The sequence below is a fragment of the Diadema antillarum genome, unplaced genomic scaffold (assembly GCF_040938485.1).
Source record: "Diadema antillarum isolate AM-2024a unplaced genomic scaffold, OU_Dant_1.0 seq00000166_RagTag, whole genome shotgun sequence".
In the NCBI taxonomy this organism is placed as follows: domain Eukaryota; kingdom Metazoa; phylum Echinodermata; class Echinoidea; order Diadematoida; family Diadematidae; genus Diadema; species Diadema antillarum.
Genome location: NW_027271236.1, coordinates 1,502,280 through 1,519,877, shown reverse-complemented (window position 1 = coordinate 1,519,877; position 17,598 = coordinate 1,502,280). Strand labels below are relative to the sequence as shown.

General features: G+C 37.7%; 1 protein-coding gene across 1 annotated transcript in view; it reads left to right on the top strand.

Moving 5' to 3' along the window:
• Positions 1-8,401: 8,401 nt before the first annotated feature.
• Positions 8,402-17,598, top strand: part of LOC139728158 (uncharacterized) — a 31,864-nt gene continuing 22,667 nt past the window's right edge. Inside the window, exon 1 of the mRNA XM_071639123.1 lies at positions 8,402-8,703. Within this exon, the coding sequence (XP_071495224.1) occupies positions 8,627-8,703 (77 nt within the window). The 5' untranslated portion in view covers positions 8,402-8,626. The remainder of the gene's footprint in view (positions 8,704-17,598) is intronic.

Here is a 17,598-nt window from a genome sequence, read left to right as displayed (position 1 = left end):
TGGGGGACTGTTGGTAATGCACTACAACTCTGAGTTCACTGCCTGTGTAATGAGAATGGGTAGAGTAGTGTTCCTGATCTTCTGTATTTTTCTTTAATCATTATTTAAAGCCATACCACCGTCCTTACTTACCCACATAATTACACGCTGGGTAAGTACACCCAGGGAAGAATTACCAATCACTGCCAAAAAGAACCCTCAGTTGAGTGACTTTTGAGTAACATGTAGGCCTATGTAGAGTTCTACAGGGATCCATATATTAGGTTTCTTGCTATACCGTGGTACAAAAGCAGAGAAATGTAGACCTGAACCTCAGAACTTCTGAAATTTGTTGGAACTTTCAAAATCCTCTTGTTGTATGAGGGTTTTGTTATATCTGCCCTCAATGTAACGAGGTTCCACCGTATTCATATGCCTTTGCTGTTCCATGGAAACGTCTGTGGGCTGATAAATTACAAATGCATTGTGTACAGAAACAACAACAATAACAACAACAAACCGAATGCATAAGATGATTGGGCATTATGTGAATACACCTCTTTTCTATCATGTGATTGTAAATTTGCCCAGAAAGTACACGTATCTGTCCATCTTTCTTTCTCTGTATATGGGCTAGGAAAGAAAAAAACACATAGTGTGACCATGATGGGAAAATTCACTGCTCAATGAAATGGATTTGATAATGTGTTATTTGTCGTCAGAGCAATCATAACAGCTGAATGTTAAAAACACTTGTTAACAGCTTCATGAATATTCTTCGTATAGTGATGCCAGAGGCATTATGATAAAAAGAATTCCAACTCCTGTGTTTGCTAGCATGTGAGTAATACCCAAGTAGATGCAAAAGCTAATATAGAAGAAACAATTACCTGTATGTCTCCAAAGATCTGTTATAATTGTTAAGGAAAGCATGAAGTTTGAAGTTTATTTATTTATTTATATTTTTAAGTCTACAATTATCATTTCTCTGTTGGAAATAATCAATGTAACTTCATATTGGCTGGAGGCATCTCCATGGTATTGAGTTTGTAAAATTATTGCAATCCAAAGCTGATGGGTAAAGACTAAAGGTTGCAGGGTCAAGGTCAGGGACTAAGATTTGCAATTTAGCATTTTGTTATTGTATTTGAGGTGAGGAGTGGTAGATAGGGCCATTGATAAGAGTTTTATGTCAGTAGAGAAAATGCCAGTGTCATCTCAAGAAAGTTATTGAGCTATACCTCAGAATGATTATGATAAAGTAAGTTTATGTATAAAAGTTGGAAATTCCAGTAATAACATTGATGCAATGGTACAAAATGCTCAGGCATAGCAGCAGATGCTTTCTTATCTGATGTTGTGTTTCATCTATTATTTTTCATTTCATGACTACAATAATCATGACTTCCTGTCATATGTTGTCGATGCCTATCATCTGCAACAAATCAAATGATGACATTTGTTGAAATACGAGACCATAGTGTGTACATGTTCATCATAGACATGTATTTCATAAGTAGATGGACTAGAGTAAGGGTGAAATGATAACTTGATAAATTCATATTTACAATGTAATTTGACAGAGTAATGATCAAATGTCATTGCCTTAAAAACTATGAGCAGATATTGATGAGGTATAGTTTATACAGTATTGCCAGTTATTATTAAATTATCAGGGTGCGTCTAACTTTTTAAAATGCTTTAGAATGAGTTGATATTGTATTGGATACGAGTGTTTCTAACGGTTCTTAAAAGATCTTAAACTAAGTGTGCAATAGCATTTTAGTATTGCCATGTTCATTAGTTATATGGGTATTTTCTCCTTTCCCCCCCATTTTGTGGTATCTTAGTATATATATTATTATTATATATATATACACACACACACCACGTGTGCGTGTTTTCATAAGCTACCATTCTGTTTGAATATCACTCTGTCATAACGACATCATTTTAATAAGTCATAATGGCAAAGTTTAAGGTTGGCTGGTTAGCATGGTACATTTGATCAGGATCTTTCTGATGAGAATATATACCTCTGACGTGATTGAGGCAAAGTCAATTATTGATGGAGTTTTATTTACATGGACTTTTTTGTAAGCAACATGAATTGCAGTAATATCAAAGGTTAATGATCAAGATATGAAACAAAACTAGCATTGTGTGATAAACTTTGTGTGGCATTTTGCATGGACAGGTTGAGATGTTCCTACCAACTTCACAATTCTTTTTGACTGGAGATTAATTCTTGACTATGTTTTGGACAAGAATTCTCAGGTTCCTCTTGACTCTGTAAGTGTGAGATTCAGATTTCTACAGTTATGACTTTATTACATCAGTTATACAAAAGTCAGAAAATGGTTATATTCTTGGTTATTGCAAATAATGAGCTGTTAAAACAATGGGTGCTGTGAAGTTATCTTGGATTCAATTTAACCAGCAATTTGCTTCCAGTTCACAGCAAAATTTTCTGCTTTGCTTGATTTTTTATTTGTTTATTTTTAGCTTTTACTGTCTGATTTATTTGATGTTTTAAAAAGAAATATTGGGCTGACTGGCTTGTCTTGTGTAAACATCTGGATTCATGTTGTCAATGTTAGAGTCTTGTTTTTACTAATGCCTAGATGAATGTGGTAGTTGAATCTGCTATTCCAAGACATCTGTGAAATGCAGAATTGTAATATCAGAGAAAAGTATATTTTTTTAATGAATGTAATGAAAGAATTTGCTGTCACAATGAAGTGGAACAACAGCTGGTTTTTTTTGTTGTTGTAAGACTACAAGTTCTTATAACCTTATCATGAGTATTTTTACTTAAATGTTTCCCTGTTTTACCTCTTCAAACATACTTACTCTTGAAACAAAACAAAGTCTATAGAATAAATGCAAACATTTCTCTAGCTCCATCATGCATTCATTTTTGTGCCTGTGTGCTTATATGGTACAATCATAGTTGAGTGTGTTAATTTTGAGTGCCTGTTGATATGTTTGTTCCCTAATATGGTGTGACATCTTTTGGATTGTGTTGTTCACAGCAGTGTATCACAAGGTCTTCATTATTTTCTTTTACAGATTGAACTTTTAAAATGAATGGTATTCTCTGAACTTTTGAATAGATACATATATGTGGGTTTTACTCATGAATATGATATTTCATACCATGTGAAAGAGCTTAGTCAAGTGCTGTTTTGGAGTCCTTACAAAAATCACATTTTCTGTCAATTCCTCTCTTTTTGTAAAAAAAAAAATATATGGTACTATATTACTACTTTGCAACTGATTGACAAATTGCCCTACATTGACATAAATAAGCACTGCATTGATCAGTGTTTTAGTAGTAGCCATGATAAGAAATCATGGGTGTACATGCTCGAGCATTTATGTTGATGTAGGGCAATTTGTCAACCAGTTGCAATGAAAACATCTCGATAGAAGAATTTCATGAATTTGAATACTACTACTACTACTATGACATCAGAAATCATGGTAGTGTTCTTATATCGAGAGGGTAACATGCAGAAAAATAAAACACAACTAAAAATTGGTGACATTTCGGTGGAATGTGATATTCCTCAACCTGTCCCTGATGTGCTTTACTAATTCTTTGGCATTCATCAAACCTACTTGTGAGTGTATACTTCTCTTGAAGGAGCATAATATACAGTTGTATGTGCTCTCAAAATGAGAGAGAGAGAGAGAGAAAAAAAAGAAACATGAATGGCTGATACCTGCAGTAGCACTGGACTGATAATCATGGATGAAACTAAACATACAAATCAACAGTGGATTTTGTGTTTGTGTGTGTGGGTGTGGGGGAAGTCTGTGGGCATATATGGCTTGTTGATAGTAGAGAGTTTGATGTGTTCACAGTGAGCCTTATGAAGTCACCAGAACACCATAAAGACCTACAACTAGAACTTCACATGGCGGTGCAGATACTGAGATGGGCTAGATTTTAAGCTTTACTCTGATTTCTTCAGTGGTAACACTTTTGTTTCCTTCAGTTCAAATCATTACAGTTGAAATTTATATGCAACAATGTTCATGCATTGAAAGAAGTATGGCACCAATGACAACAACAACAACCACCACCACCACTACCACAACAACAACAACAAACCACCACTACCACAACAACAACAACAAACCACCACTGCCACAATAACAACAACAACAACAACAACAACAACAACAACAACAACAACAACAACAACAACAACAACAACAACAACAACAACAACAACAACAACAACAACAACAACAACAACAACAACAACAACAACAACAACAACAACAACAACAACAGCAACAACAACACCCCAGTTCAGAATTAACTTCAGAAGTGTGGATACAGGGCACTGGTGGGCAAGGGGTCTGGATCGGAATGCCCCCTCCTCGCAGTACAGGGGAAAAAATAATTTTCTGCCTGAAAGGACAATACTTGATGAAAAGATGGATTTCATGCACTGGTAAACTTGTTAGACAGTTAAGCAGCATTACTATGAACTTTAAAGGAAATGTGTTGATCATGCAATATGAAGTTTTTTGATAGCATGTGATATACACCAGGATATAGCACTGACAGTTAGGATTAAAGGTACTATTTACCATTGGGAACAGTGATTTAAAAGAAAAATGTTCATGCTTTCACATTTGATGCATAATGTGTAGGTCAATTGTATCACAAAACATCTTACCACATAAAACTTTGATAATAAAGCCTAAAATATAAGGAGATATCACTATTTTTCTCAATAAACCATAACTGTAGACAGTTTATTGTCAAAACAATTTTATTATAACTATTGTTCACCTTTTGTTAACATTTATTGTATTGACAAACATTTTTACATTGGTTGCTTCTATCCCTAACTCACATTTTAGAAGTATTTTGAAGCACCATAGCTGGGGTATTGTTTCATCAGCAAATGGAATGCCTTTGAAGTCAAATATCAGCAATGAATTTATCTTACCTTTTAGGCACTATATATAAAAAAAAATATATATATATATGTGACCGTGCACCTCAAAACGAACATAAAGTCGCACACACTGATTTTGCGTGAGGACTGAAAATAAGTGAAATTGGTCAACCTAGCCGAACTTGACTTTTCCATATTTTCTGAAAGAGTGGGTCTTCTTTTACATTATGCTAAAATTTGGTATCATAAAACGGGCAGGAAAGTGTGTTTTTTTTTAGCAGTTTATCTCGAACATTTTTGGTAGAATAGTGTGATTAGGTGTGTCTTTAGAATCCCTTTTTCATTTCTGAAAAACCTTGTCCACACTCTTCACTTTCAACTCTAATAACTTTTGAAAGGATAGTGCTACTGCTTTGAAAGTTAGCATCAATTATGGACAGAATGTGTTAGTGAGGCATGTTTAATTTCAGCTTAATCTAATAATCCCTTCATTGTTGTTACTCTGGTGGTTTACTTCCTGTTTTTTGTCCCATTCATTGCACAGCCAGCACGGCTTGGTAAAGATTAAGCGCTCGAATACACACTGTACTTCAGAGCCTCTTTTCTCAGTTCACACTTTTCCTGAGTTTGTGCTTTCTTTCCAATATTTAGATAGGTTAATAGGAGAGTTCATTTGATTTGAGTTATACATCATTTTAAAGCTTAAAGTCTGCTCTTTCAGAATATGGCCTTAACTAAAAATTCATGTCTGGCGACTTTTTGTTTGTTTTGAGGTGCAGGGTCACATATATATGCTTTTTTTTCTTCCATTTTTTTAACCTTTAGTGGAGGGAGGGGGGATGGACTCTCACCCTGTAGTTATGGTCTTTGTGTAAGATGGCAAGATATAAAGAATGAATGAATATGGAGTGTTTTTTTTTCTTCTTCTTCTTCCGGTATGATATTTCAAAACAAGACTAGAGGAAATAGGTGATGACTGAGACATCAAATGACATTTCCTGATAATGTTTGCATTTCCTGTCTAGTAGCCAAGGTGATTTTAACAAGTGTTGATCTTAATGGTTAGCAAAATTTGGGGGGGGGGGAAGAAAAAGAAAAAAACAAAAACAATGCAAACCTGCAAAAAAAAAAAAAAAACAAAACCTCTGATTAGTATCACCTAATCTAAACCTTTTTCTAGTACGGTAGTCACAGTATTTGATGTTGGGATATTCAGCATCCGATAAATAAACAAGCTTAGTATAAATCAAATTAATTCTGTTCTTTTTGAAGAAAAGAACACAAACAAACAGCAAATTAGGACTTAAAAAAGTGCAATACTGTGTACTCAGCTGAAGATGAGATAAATTATATTTTGTAGTTTTCTTTTTCAAAAAAGACTTGCACATCCATTTGCCTAAAATCAATGACAAGAACCAATAATGGGTAATAATCCAATACACCATAGTCTGTTGGAGTGAGAGAAACATACTGTGGTAACTCAATTAGTATATGACATCATTGGCATGCAGTGACATATATTTGACACTTTCAGAAGCAGGAGATAGATGTATTAGGATAATTGAAATAGTTGATGCTCTGTTGAAGGTATTGATAACATCACTGGGCAGCTATGATCCAGTGGGTTCAATGTCCTCTAAGAGACTTCTTGTTCTGTTTTGCGTGATGAACTGAAAGACATTAACTTACCTATCCTCCCCCCCCCCAAAAAAAAAAAAAAAAAAAAAGGAGGGGATCGAGGCAGGGGGCAAAGAGGGGTTGTTGCTGTCCATAAGTCAAATATATACACTGGATTTTATTTTATCTGCTGGAGTGACTCTTATGCTGCTGTTTCTGTGGCTTACCCTTGAATTGTTGCATGCTCAGTGGCATTGCTGTATACTAAAGGTACTTTAGAACACATAGGCTTAGGCCTACAACTAGTCACTAAGATTTGGTGAATACGCAATGCACATTATATACTGCCATGAATAGATCAGGGAAGTATGTGGACAATCATTCTTATCTTATTTCATGTGAGTAATGTGACATAATATCATTTATTTACTTTTTTGGGGATGGATGGGTATGAAAAGGAAGGTTTTTGGGAGGAGAGATTACATGTGAATTAGGGAGATTTTTCATTTTTAGGGTTGCCAGCTTGCGATTTTAAGCATACTTGCATGCTCTATTTTTTATCTTTTTTGCCGACCCTGGCTCCGCGGTCCCTGGGTTTGTGATGTCCCAATGGCGATGCAGAGCATCGTCCACAAGGCGATGTCTGTGAGCCGCGTGGAACCGCGTGGCGTCGCGCCGATTTTTTTTTTTTTTTTAGCTATTTGAACCCCGTAAGTGATGTTTTCCTGGCATCCATGATAGTCCATGATATTGCATCTTATTAGAATAAGATCAAATAACAGTTTAAAACAGGAGCGCCGGAAGCAGTTTTGGATTGGGGGGGGGGGGGGCAAACATTGGAGGGGGCTCAAGATTAGACCATGCATATGTTACACAATATACACATACACACACACACACACGCACATGCACACATATCTATTATATATATATATATATATATATATGTATATATATATATATATATATATATATATATATATAAATATATGTAAAGTGGCGTACGGTTGGTCGAAACATGGGGGGAACCATAAAGTAATTTTGACGGTCTGTATGCTTGTGCGTGTGTGCGTGAGCAATAATGGGACTACAATACATTACGGAATGTGATACATTCAACAACGCAGTCATTGAGGAACATTGTACGTTTTCCTTACATGGATTATGGAATGACGGTGTGAAACGATCGACAAATTATATACTGTCAGCAACATTAGGTGAATGGCATAACAATAAAATGCGAGCGAGCGAAGCGAGCGAGCTTGAAAATTTTGATATTCTGCAGTTCCAAAACTGGAGTTTTGTAGCTATATATTTCGTTTTGGAAATAAATGGGAGCGCATCGGGCGCAACTGCTGGCAATCATTGGCAGCAACATTAGGAGAATGGCATAACGATTCAATGCGAGCGAGCGAGTGAGAAATTTGATTTCATTGTTTTTGTTTCGATGTATGAACATTACATGGACATATGATCCACCTTTGCTTTATTTCCGAGTTTTGTCCTTTTTTTTGTGGAACCTGTGTAAGCTGTTTCTCTGAAATTATGAGTTACGTTGAACTTGTATCCTTTGTCTCTGACAAGCTTCTTTCTTTTTTTTTAAAAACAGAATTAACTGATCAATATAAAATATTGAATCGATTCACGCTTTGCCGTCAGGAACGTCAGGAACGAACCGGGAATGTGAACGTACACTGCATGCACTGCATGCACTCAGTAGCTGGTTCCCGATTCGCGAATTCCCGGTTCGCCTCGTTGCGCTCACATCAGACCGCGCGCTCCACCACAGCACAGAGCCTGTAGTTTACGCTCCTATTATTATATCGAGATGTGACATGGTCAACAGTATAAACTTAAAAAACACACACTCTCCCCTGAACTCCCTTACATTTTGAGACTGACACTCTTTCTTTTGTGGATGACTCGCCTCATAAATGACTAGAATGCCCGTGTATACATGCACTTAGTTGGGTTCAAGCTATTCGTGGCGTAGCTATGTCGACAGGATGCGAAGAATGATTTCATGATTTAGATGAAGACACAGCCAGAGAACCTACAGAAGCTCAGTCAGCTCAGCTGCCCAGAGCATACACAGCCGAATTGAATGAATGAGCATGGATCGGTACCAGCACGTCGGTGAGAAGGCAGGGAATAGGTCGTCTGGAGATCATGTTCATCACAAGAGGTGGGCAACGTCAAAATTATAATTGTATCTCTCGATCATCGTTCTTTGATAATCCACATTATTAGGCACTAAATTATGGCACGATGAGTGATAAAGTCTTTTGACATTGTGGTACCGATGGCGATGATAAGATAACACGGAATTCGTATGTGACCCGCAAGTGCAGTGTGTGAGAGTTGGTGGGGCGATTCAACCCATGCATAGCTCATGCACACAGCATAGGTGCATGTGTATCCAGCGTTAAAACTAGGCTCTGCAGTAGCCTGACCAGACACTCGCGATTCGCGACAGCGCTGCGTGTAGTTAGGCTCTGCAGGTATCATGCAGAGACTCCAACTCTCCCGTTTTCGACAGGAGATCTCCCGCCGAAAACCCATTTTTGCAAAATCTCCCGTTCTCCCGCTTGAGATTTCATTTCTCCCGCCCTGGGTCTTTGTCTCCCGTTGGAAAGGATTTCTTACTTATTTCTATCGTATGTTGAAGAAAATAAGCCTTAAATAGCACCAGAGAGCATCTGGAACCCTAGGAACTTCGCGCTTCGCTCCCATCAACTTGGAGTCTCCCGTTTGCTAGGGGTTTCAGGCGGGAGAATCTCCAGATCAGAAGGTGCTTTGGGTTGGAGTCTCTGTATCATGCATGCTGTGGAATCGTTGCACTGCAGACTGTAGTTTATCCGTAGTTAATATTAATCCAGTAGAATTCTAGACACCATAATGTCAAACTTTGTCGACCTCACCTGTCCTTGCCCCGGTATGATGTTGACCGAAAGATCAGTCTGTATCTGGTCATCGCGTTGGGATATGCCCGCAGAGGCTGCAAGTGCGATTGGCTTCACACTACACATCTCTACACAGTTAAACTTAAAGATGCCCTCGTGTCTATGGAGGAGAGCCGATAAAGTCAAAAAGTGTTGAAAGACTCCTCCGGACAGATGGATTTTTCTATGTTTGATGATGTGCATAATTTTCAAGGTTCACAGAAATCATTTTGCCAAATTTGAAGGCATGCCATGTCATGGACTTGGGATTCTTGAGAAATGAGGGCACTGCTGGACAACAAGCCCAACCAGGCGCACTGCGCAGCGCGACTTCTGTACGGCGACAGGGATATAGTTTGTGCAATTCTGGGTGACATACATGATTATTGCCGTCATCTTCATTATACGAAGATGACAATGTAAAGCTAGATCGTCAAAGCAGCAAACAAAGTAGGATGGGCGCGTACCTGGTATTGTGTCCATACTCTCTTTTGTACAGATTCTGTTTGGGTCTAGTCGTTTACAGTTCGCTGTGGCGGAATCTACAATGTAGCATGAATATGGTACACTGTATGTGCATGTTAAACAACCGATCGTAATATATCTTCAGTATGTGATGTTGACAGCCTTACATAGCAATCTGAAGACGAGTCCCGAGTATACGGTACTCGGTCAGGTGTCTATATGGCGAAATGCATATTATTGCAAAATCAGTCTGTCCTTAACGGATTAATGAGACTGCACTTTGTACGTACATAGCGGTAATTTTACCTGTGGCAGGTATTTACATTTTTTTTTTTCAAGTTCTGCAGTTAGCCAGTGAGTAATCTGTCTACTTGGTACTTGGTTGGAATCCTCCTGAGTACTCCCACTGGAGTTTGAACTGGAGGTTCGGGTTAATATAAGGCTGGTATGTAGTACAGTGCAGCTAGAAACAGCCAGAAACAATGGCCAAATCAGGAGATGAATGGAGATTAACCTATCATTTTCAACATACTTGCCATGTATACATGTATGAATCTGTTTGATAGAAACAAGGCAAGTGTGTAAGTGTATATTTACTCTCTGTAATCCTGGGGGGTGTTTCATCAAGTTAGTCAGCACTGACAAGTTGTCAGTCTCTGACAATCACTATGGTAACAGTCAGTGACCAGAGCATCTCAGCCAATCAAAACCAACAATTTTGCTGAAATTGTCAGCGCTGACTAAATTGATGAAACACCCCCCTGGCTTTCCTTCCCCCTAATTAAAACCTGTTCCGGTTTGTGGTTAGTTAGGGTTCTAGACTAGTGTGTTGTAGACTGTCTGACCGTCATATCTTTCATCCGAGTAAGTATTCAAATAAATTGTATAATTGCAGAATTTCAAGTTCCTCACAAAAATAGTATTAACTTGACTGTAGTGTTCCATAACAATCATTTTAAATCACTTTTAGTGGTAAGTGACATTGCTAGACAGACATTGCTTGCTTGTTTTGTAGACAGGAAATATGGGGCGAAGTCCATGAATTTACCTCGATCATGTCTTGAGGGGGATGCATGATATACTGTCTGAACAGCTGCCATTCAGAGGTAATTCGTACAATAGAGCTCTCCATTTGCCATATTTCTCATCCATGCTTGTACAAGTACAGTGTAGGACTGCATTAAACTACTGTACAAGTAGTACTGTGTAGCTTGTTCATGGGGATGGTAGAACTCATACCTGTTACGTAATCGGGATTCACGATTTTGATCATGCTAGTAAATTATGACAATTGAAAATTTGTTTTTGGTCATGTATAGGATCACATGTTTGTATTGCTAAGATCTCGTTACTACAAGAAAACAGTTCTTACATTGATCTGGCTCGTAAGAAAGTCTAATGAATTTCTCAATACTCATCTTTTTATGCACTGCTTTATTTAGGCAGTGCTTTGATTTCCTTTTTTCCACTGAAAGAGGAAAGAATTGGCATGTCTGGATCTGGATCTGGATGAATACGCTGAAAAACTCTGGATAGAGTATCACTCAGCACTGTGGTGTGATGTGCAGCTAATCACAACGGAGGTGACGCTGGAGCACTTCTTTGAATGTGTCAAATTTATGAATCTTCTTTATGTTACTCGGCAGATTATTCCAATCCTTCGCTGTTCTATGGAAGAAGGAGTTGGCGAGAGCAGTTGAGGAACCGTATAAAGTAGAGTAATTATCAGGATGATAACTTCGGGTTGTCATACCTCTCGTTGCTTGAGCAGGACTGATATAATCCTCGAGATTTAAATCAATAATACCGTACTTTATTTTATGAAATGTTGACAGCCTTAAAAGCTTGCGTCGTTCTGGGAGTGGATGAAGTTTGAGATCCTTTATCATTCCGGAGACAGAAGATTGCCACTTGTAATCAATACAGATGAATCTGGCTGCTCTATTTTGTACTGCTTGAATCTTGGAGATGTTACGTTGAGTGAAGGGGTCCCATACTGTACAGCAATACTCCAAGTGGGGACGCACTAGGCTCTTATACAATGTATGCTTGTAATTTAACATTTCTCGGTGCATTATGTAGATTACAACGAAGAAAGCCAATCATGCTGCTTGCTCTGGCTGTAGTTATATCAATATGTCTATTCCATTTTAATTTGTCTGATAAGACAACTCCTAGGTATTTGTGACTGGACACTGTTTCTATCTGGTGACCGGATAAGGTGTATGTGTGATGAATGGATCGAGACTTCCTTGTGAAGCGCATAACGTTGCATTTGTCCAGCTTGTATTTCATTTGCCATCTTTTTCCCCAAGCCTCTAAGGTACGTAGATCTTGTTGAAGTATGACACAATCTTTATGTGTCTTAATGGGACGGTAAACTACACAATCGTCTGCGAATAAGCAGACGTTGGATGAAACTTGATCAGGGAGGGTATTAATATATGATAAGAAAAGCAATGGGCCCAGAACAGTGCCTTGGGGCACTCCTGAAGAAACATGAACGGGTCTTGAGGATGACCCTTGGACTACGACTGTTTGTTCCCTTTCTGTGAGAAATTGTGAAATCCATGAAAGTAGTGAGCCCTGGATTCCAAGATACTTGAGGCGATGAAGGAGCCTCTGATGTGGTACAGTATCAAACGCTTTCGCAAAGTCTAACACAACAGCGTCAATTTGCTTAATGGTTTCGACAGAGGAGAAAATATGATGAATTGTTGTAATCAGTTGGGACTCACACAACCGTCTGGATCTGAATCCATGTTGTGTGTTACTGAGGATATTGTTATCCTCCAGATGGCTCATAATGTGGCGATAAATGATATGTTCTAAGACTTTGCAGCAGATGGATGTGAGGGATACCGGCCTGTAGTTGGCTGGGTCGGATCTACTACCATTCTTGTACAAAGCATTTATCTCGGGGTAGCGTGCCAGTCCGAAGACTTTGCGTAATTTATATGACTTGCAATATAGGTGCTACTTGTGCAGCACATGACTTGAGGAATTTGGGAGAAATGCCGTCTGGGCCTGAGGCTTTATTCACATCTAAGTTCATAAGAAGTTTCATAATACCTTCTGTAGAAATAATCAAATTTGATATTGTTGGGATTTGTCTCTGTCCCATATGAGGAATATTAGTCAAATCTTCTTTAGTGAAAACTAATTGATATTGATCACTTAAGACTTCAGCTTTTTCACGAGCTGTATCGGCTAGTTTTCTTTTGGAATATAGAGCCGGTATACCATTTGTGTCACGCCTCTTTTGCTTAATAAAAGACCAAAATTTCTTGGGGTTGGAAGTGAGTGAGTCAAAAACTATTGTTCCTAAATAATATTGTTCAGCTTTTCGAAGTTCTTTTTGGACTTGCTTACGAAGCTGCCTATAACGGCACCAGTTCCGATGGGATCCATCTGTTTTGGCACTATAAAACGCCCTATTTTTCTTTCTAATTAATCACTTGAGGGTTTCGTTTATCCAAGGAAGGTTAAATCGAGTGCATGTGTAAACATTAACAACAACAATTGTTGATGGCCACCCACATTCACACATTGCTGTGCTTGTTCAAAGCTATTCAGATGTCCTCACCTCGGAAAACCATAAATGACACCAAGTTCTGAAACTGAAACTGAGATTTTGCGATTACAAATTTGTGGATGCATCATAGCATTGACTCCGCAAGTCTAGTCTAACTTTGGATTTTATCTGTTATGAAGGCTAATAATTGTGGAGCATAGTGATGTTAGAATATATATGTTTGTTTTTAATGTGGACTTTTTGTAAGTGAAAGTCAAAGGTTTTACACATCCTTGTAACCAAAAATGTCAGCACACACGGACGTATATCAACACGCTCATTAAATTGCATGATAATGTTGGGGACATGTGCATCATTAAACTGTGTACAGTATTAAATTGAATGCCCTGAGGAGAATTCATTCTGCTAAGAAAGAAAAAAATATTCTCATGGTACACACACACACACACACACACAATTAATGTGCAGACGTAGTTTACGTTGAATGTGACTGCGCTGTATCTGTAGTGTATATTATAAATAAACAAAAACAAGAATTTCTTCAAAAAGCGAAATTTTAGGGACAAAATGATGTCAAATTATGCTATTTTTGAAAATGTACCACAAAAAAAAAAGATAGTATGTTGGACTACACCACAATTTTCAATCTTTCCCATACAAATGGAGGTCTATACAATGTAGCTTGGAAATGAAAGTCAAGGTAAAATAACTGGAACTTTCATGTAAGATTCCTGACATGTCAGGGGTGTATCCAGGATTTTTTCTGGGGGGGTCGTAACCAAAATTTTTGGACCTTTACCTTTGCGAGGGAGCGGAGCGACCGAGCGGGGGGAGGGTGTGGGAGGGGGGTGTCCCCCCTTCCACGGTAGGGAGTTTTTGAATTCTATATCTTAAAATTGGGCAATTTGGTGCATACAAAAGTGACTTTTTCGGCATGGCAGTGCAGCTTAGAAATAAGGTAAATTATGGCATACTAAAACTAAGTTACGAAATTTATGAGGTTTTTGACAATTTGCTGGAACACCACCTGGTCACTTTTTTTTTTCCTGTTGTAGGCCTATATAGAGTAAAAAGCCCTCAAAAAAAAGTCTTTTACAAAAAGTGGACCTCTTGAAAATTTGGGGGGGGGTCGTACGACCCTCCCGACCCCCCCTTGCATACACCCATGCATGTGCCTCTACACTATAACCACAAAGAGTTGAGAAACAAAACATAAACTTAGAAGAATTTCATATGATAATTTTTCATAATTTCTCTGAAAAATTAATTTTTTTCAAGGGTAAATTTTTTGTGTCAGTTTATGTCAAATTAGCTGATAAAATCATTCTGAAACTTTTGAGATGAAAAATTTCAACATTTTCTCTTCAATATGATATATTACATCGTATTTAGTAGTAGAAATATATATTTGTGTTTATTTTTTGAAAATTTGAATACACAAAAAATGTGTAACGCCCCAAAGAACCCTTCAGCAGGTTAGGATTTTGCTTCATCCAAAATAACTATACACAGCTCAGTCACTGTAAAAACAGGACAGGGCTGTACCAGGATGGTGAACAACAACAAAGCGAATATGCCGATCACGTTGAGTTTTAGTACTTGACATCATTTTTGTCATTGCAGACTCATTAAAGACAATCTTCATTAATTAGACTTCATGTCTATGTTATCCATATTGACATAACACACACAATTCACAACTTACCAAAAATGAAGATTGATATGCTGCGTGTGTGCATGGTACAGTGAACGTCGTCTTTCACTGACGGCCATTTTGAATAATCAGGAGTTCACGTGATCGGAGCTGCACTTTAGTGCAGCTGCGATTGCGTGAATTCCCAATGTACCATTCGCACATGCTGCATATAATCTTTGTTTTTGGCAAGTTGTAATTTGTGTACATGTCAATATCATAACATAGCCATGTAAATGACATATATTTTTTTATTGAGTTTGAGGTGAAAAAAAATGATGTCGAGTATCAAAACTCAACGCGATCGAATTGTTCGCTTTGCGTGCGTTTTGTTGTTGTGCACCATCCTGGTACAGCCCTGTCGCGTTAAGGTTACAGCGACTGGGCTGTGTATAGTTACATCCAAAACAGAAATTTAAGGGTTAACTCTCTTGGTACACCTGTTCAAAATATGAGTGGTTTCATGTTACTGTTCAACTTCCATTTTGTCTCAGGATGTTGAAGCAGGCAGACACTCAGTGTACTTCTTGCAGTGGTCTAATGTTTATAGGCCCATGTTTCATGTGTTTGGCCATTTGCACAAGTCAATTTCAGGAGATGAATTTTATTTCAACTTTCCACCCCCACCCCCAAAAAGAAAGAATTGTGGGAGCCACTGTGATACAATGTTTGTTGGGCATTTATTTCAGAATCCAAAGGGGTTGTTCGCTGATGATATAAATTATGGCTTCATGAATCTGATTTGTGTGCATGAAATTCCTGTACATTGTATACTGTGTATCTTCACTGTTTATGTCAACTTGTGAAACTTTAATCATAGGTGATTTCTTTGTTTGTTTTAAATTTCATGCACAATTTGACAACTTGTACCGCTCTGGTGCTTTAATTGTCAATAATAGATGACTCGACTTGGAGGTTGAGTTCACTGGAAGATTCAATTAACTTTCTTGATATTTGTGGGATTTTTTTTTTAATGAGACTTTAACTGCTCTGCATTCTTCTATCATTTATTAAAGTCAGCTTGAATTTGGTGTTGAGTTTCCCTTTAAAATGGCTGGATCACTTCCTGGCATAATACGGGGTGTAGAATTAGTCATTCTCTGATTGCTCATTTTCCCAGCATCTTTCCAAGGCTACATGAAAACTGAGGGGGGGGGGGGGAGGGGACATTCAGAATCACTTCAAGGACTAGATATATACGCTGTATGTTTTAAGACATTTTTATTTTCGTGAATTTCTCCAAGCCCGGTGTTATTCGCGAAAAAACACATGAAACTCTGTTTCTGATATGAATGTGGCGTGCATGCGTATATTTCTCTGTTTGTTACGGTGCTTCAATCAAGATTGCAAATTTAATCACTTGTGAAATTGTCGGGAAGTCCTGATTTTTGATAGATTAGCCTTATATGACGTACATGTAACAACAGTAGTATGTATACTGCATACTGTAGTATGGTTTTTAAAAAAAAAGAAAAAAAAAATAAGATGTGTACCCGTGACTGTCCTTTTAAGGCTTTTGGGAGTTATCATGCCTGTGAAGCAAACCTGAATTCGAGGAAGGCTTGAAACTTTAAAAGCATGTTGTACATCAACTTTAGTGTGTGCTGATTTGCAATGTAGGGCCTATTGATTATTTTCTTGTGTACATGCATCTTATGTATGCATGTTGTACAAGGTATGTTGTACATGTACATCATACTACTACATCGTAGCTTGCACACACTTTGCCATTTCGCACATAATGTGTCTGTTTATGTTGGGAAAATTTGCAAACTCAAACAGTTGTTCAACTCTGTGCCAGTACATTAGGGACACACTTTGTAGACTTTGGCTCATTTATAAAATCCATGTGCTCAATAAGGAATAAAAATATGTGGGTATCAAGGGGTTGACATACAGTAGCGAATTAAGTGATACCAAGGCATTCTTCACACTTATCCTAATTTATTACCTCAGCATTACTGATGCCATTCTTGATATTGTATCTAGAGATCTTTCACACTTTCTAGGCATTTAGCCTAACTTGCCAAGCATTTTCATCAGCATGTACAAATATGTAGCTGAGTACACATGTAGCTCTGTGTGAGTCTAACTATTACGACACACAAAAGATGTCAGTGTACAGGATTTATCATTTGAATAACTTGTTATTGCAGCATGATCAAATACAGCAAACTGCAGAACATTGACAGAAAGGCTGGCATTCATTTTAAAATGGTATTTGAATGATGTACTCTTTATTATTACCCATGGTATGTATACTACATTTGTACACTGTAGTTCTTTGTCAGAAAATGGTCCTTGTAGTGAATTATGCTTTCATTGTTCATTGTAGGTTCAGTTGTGAACACATTGTTTTCATATTGTCCATGCACAGTACAAACAGGACCAGCCCAAACACCCTTGTTACATGATATTTCATAGAAGTTACTGTAGATACATGTA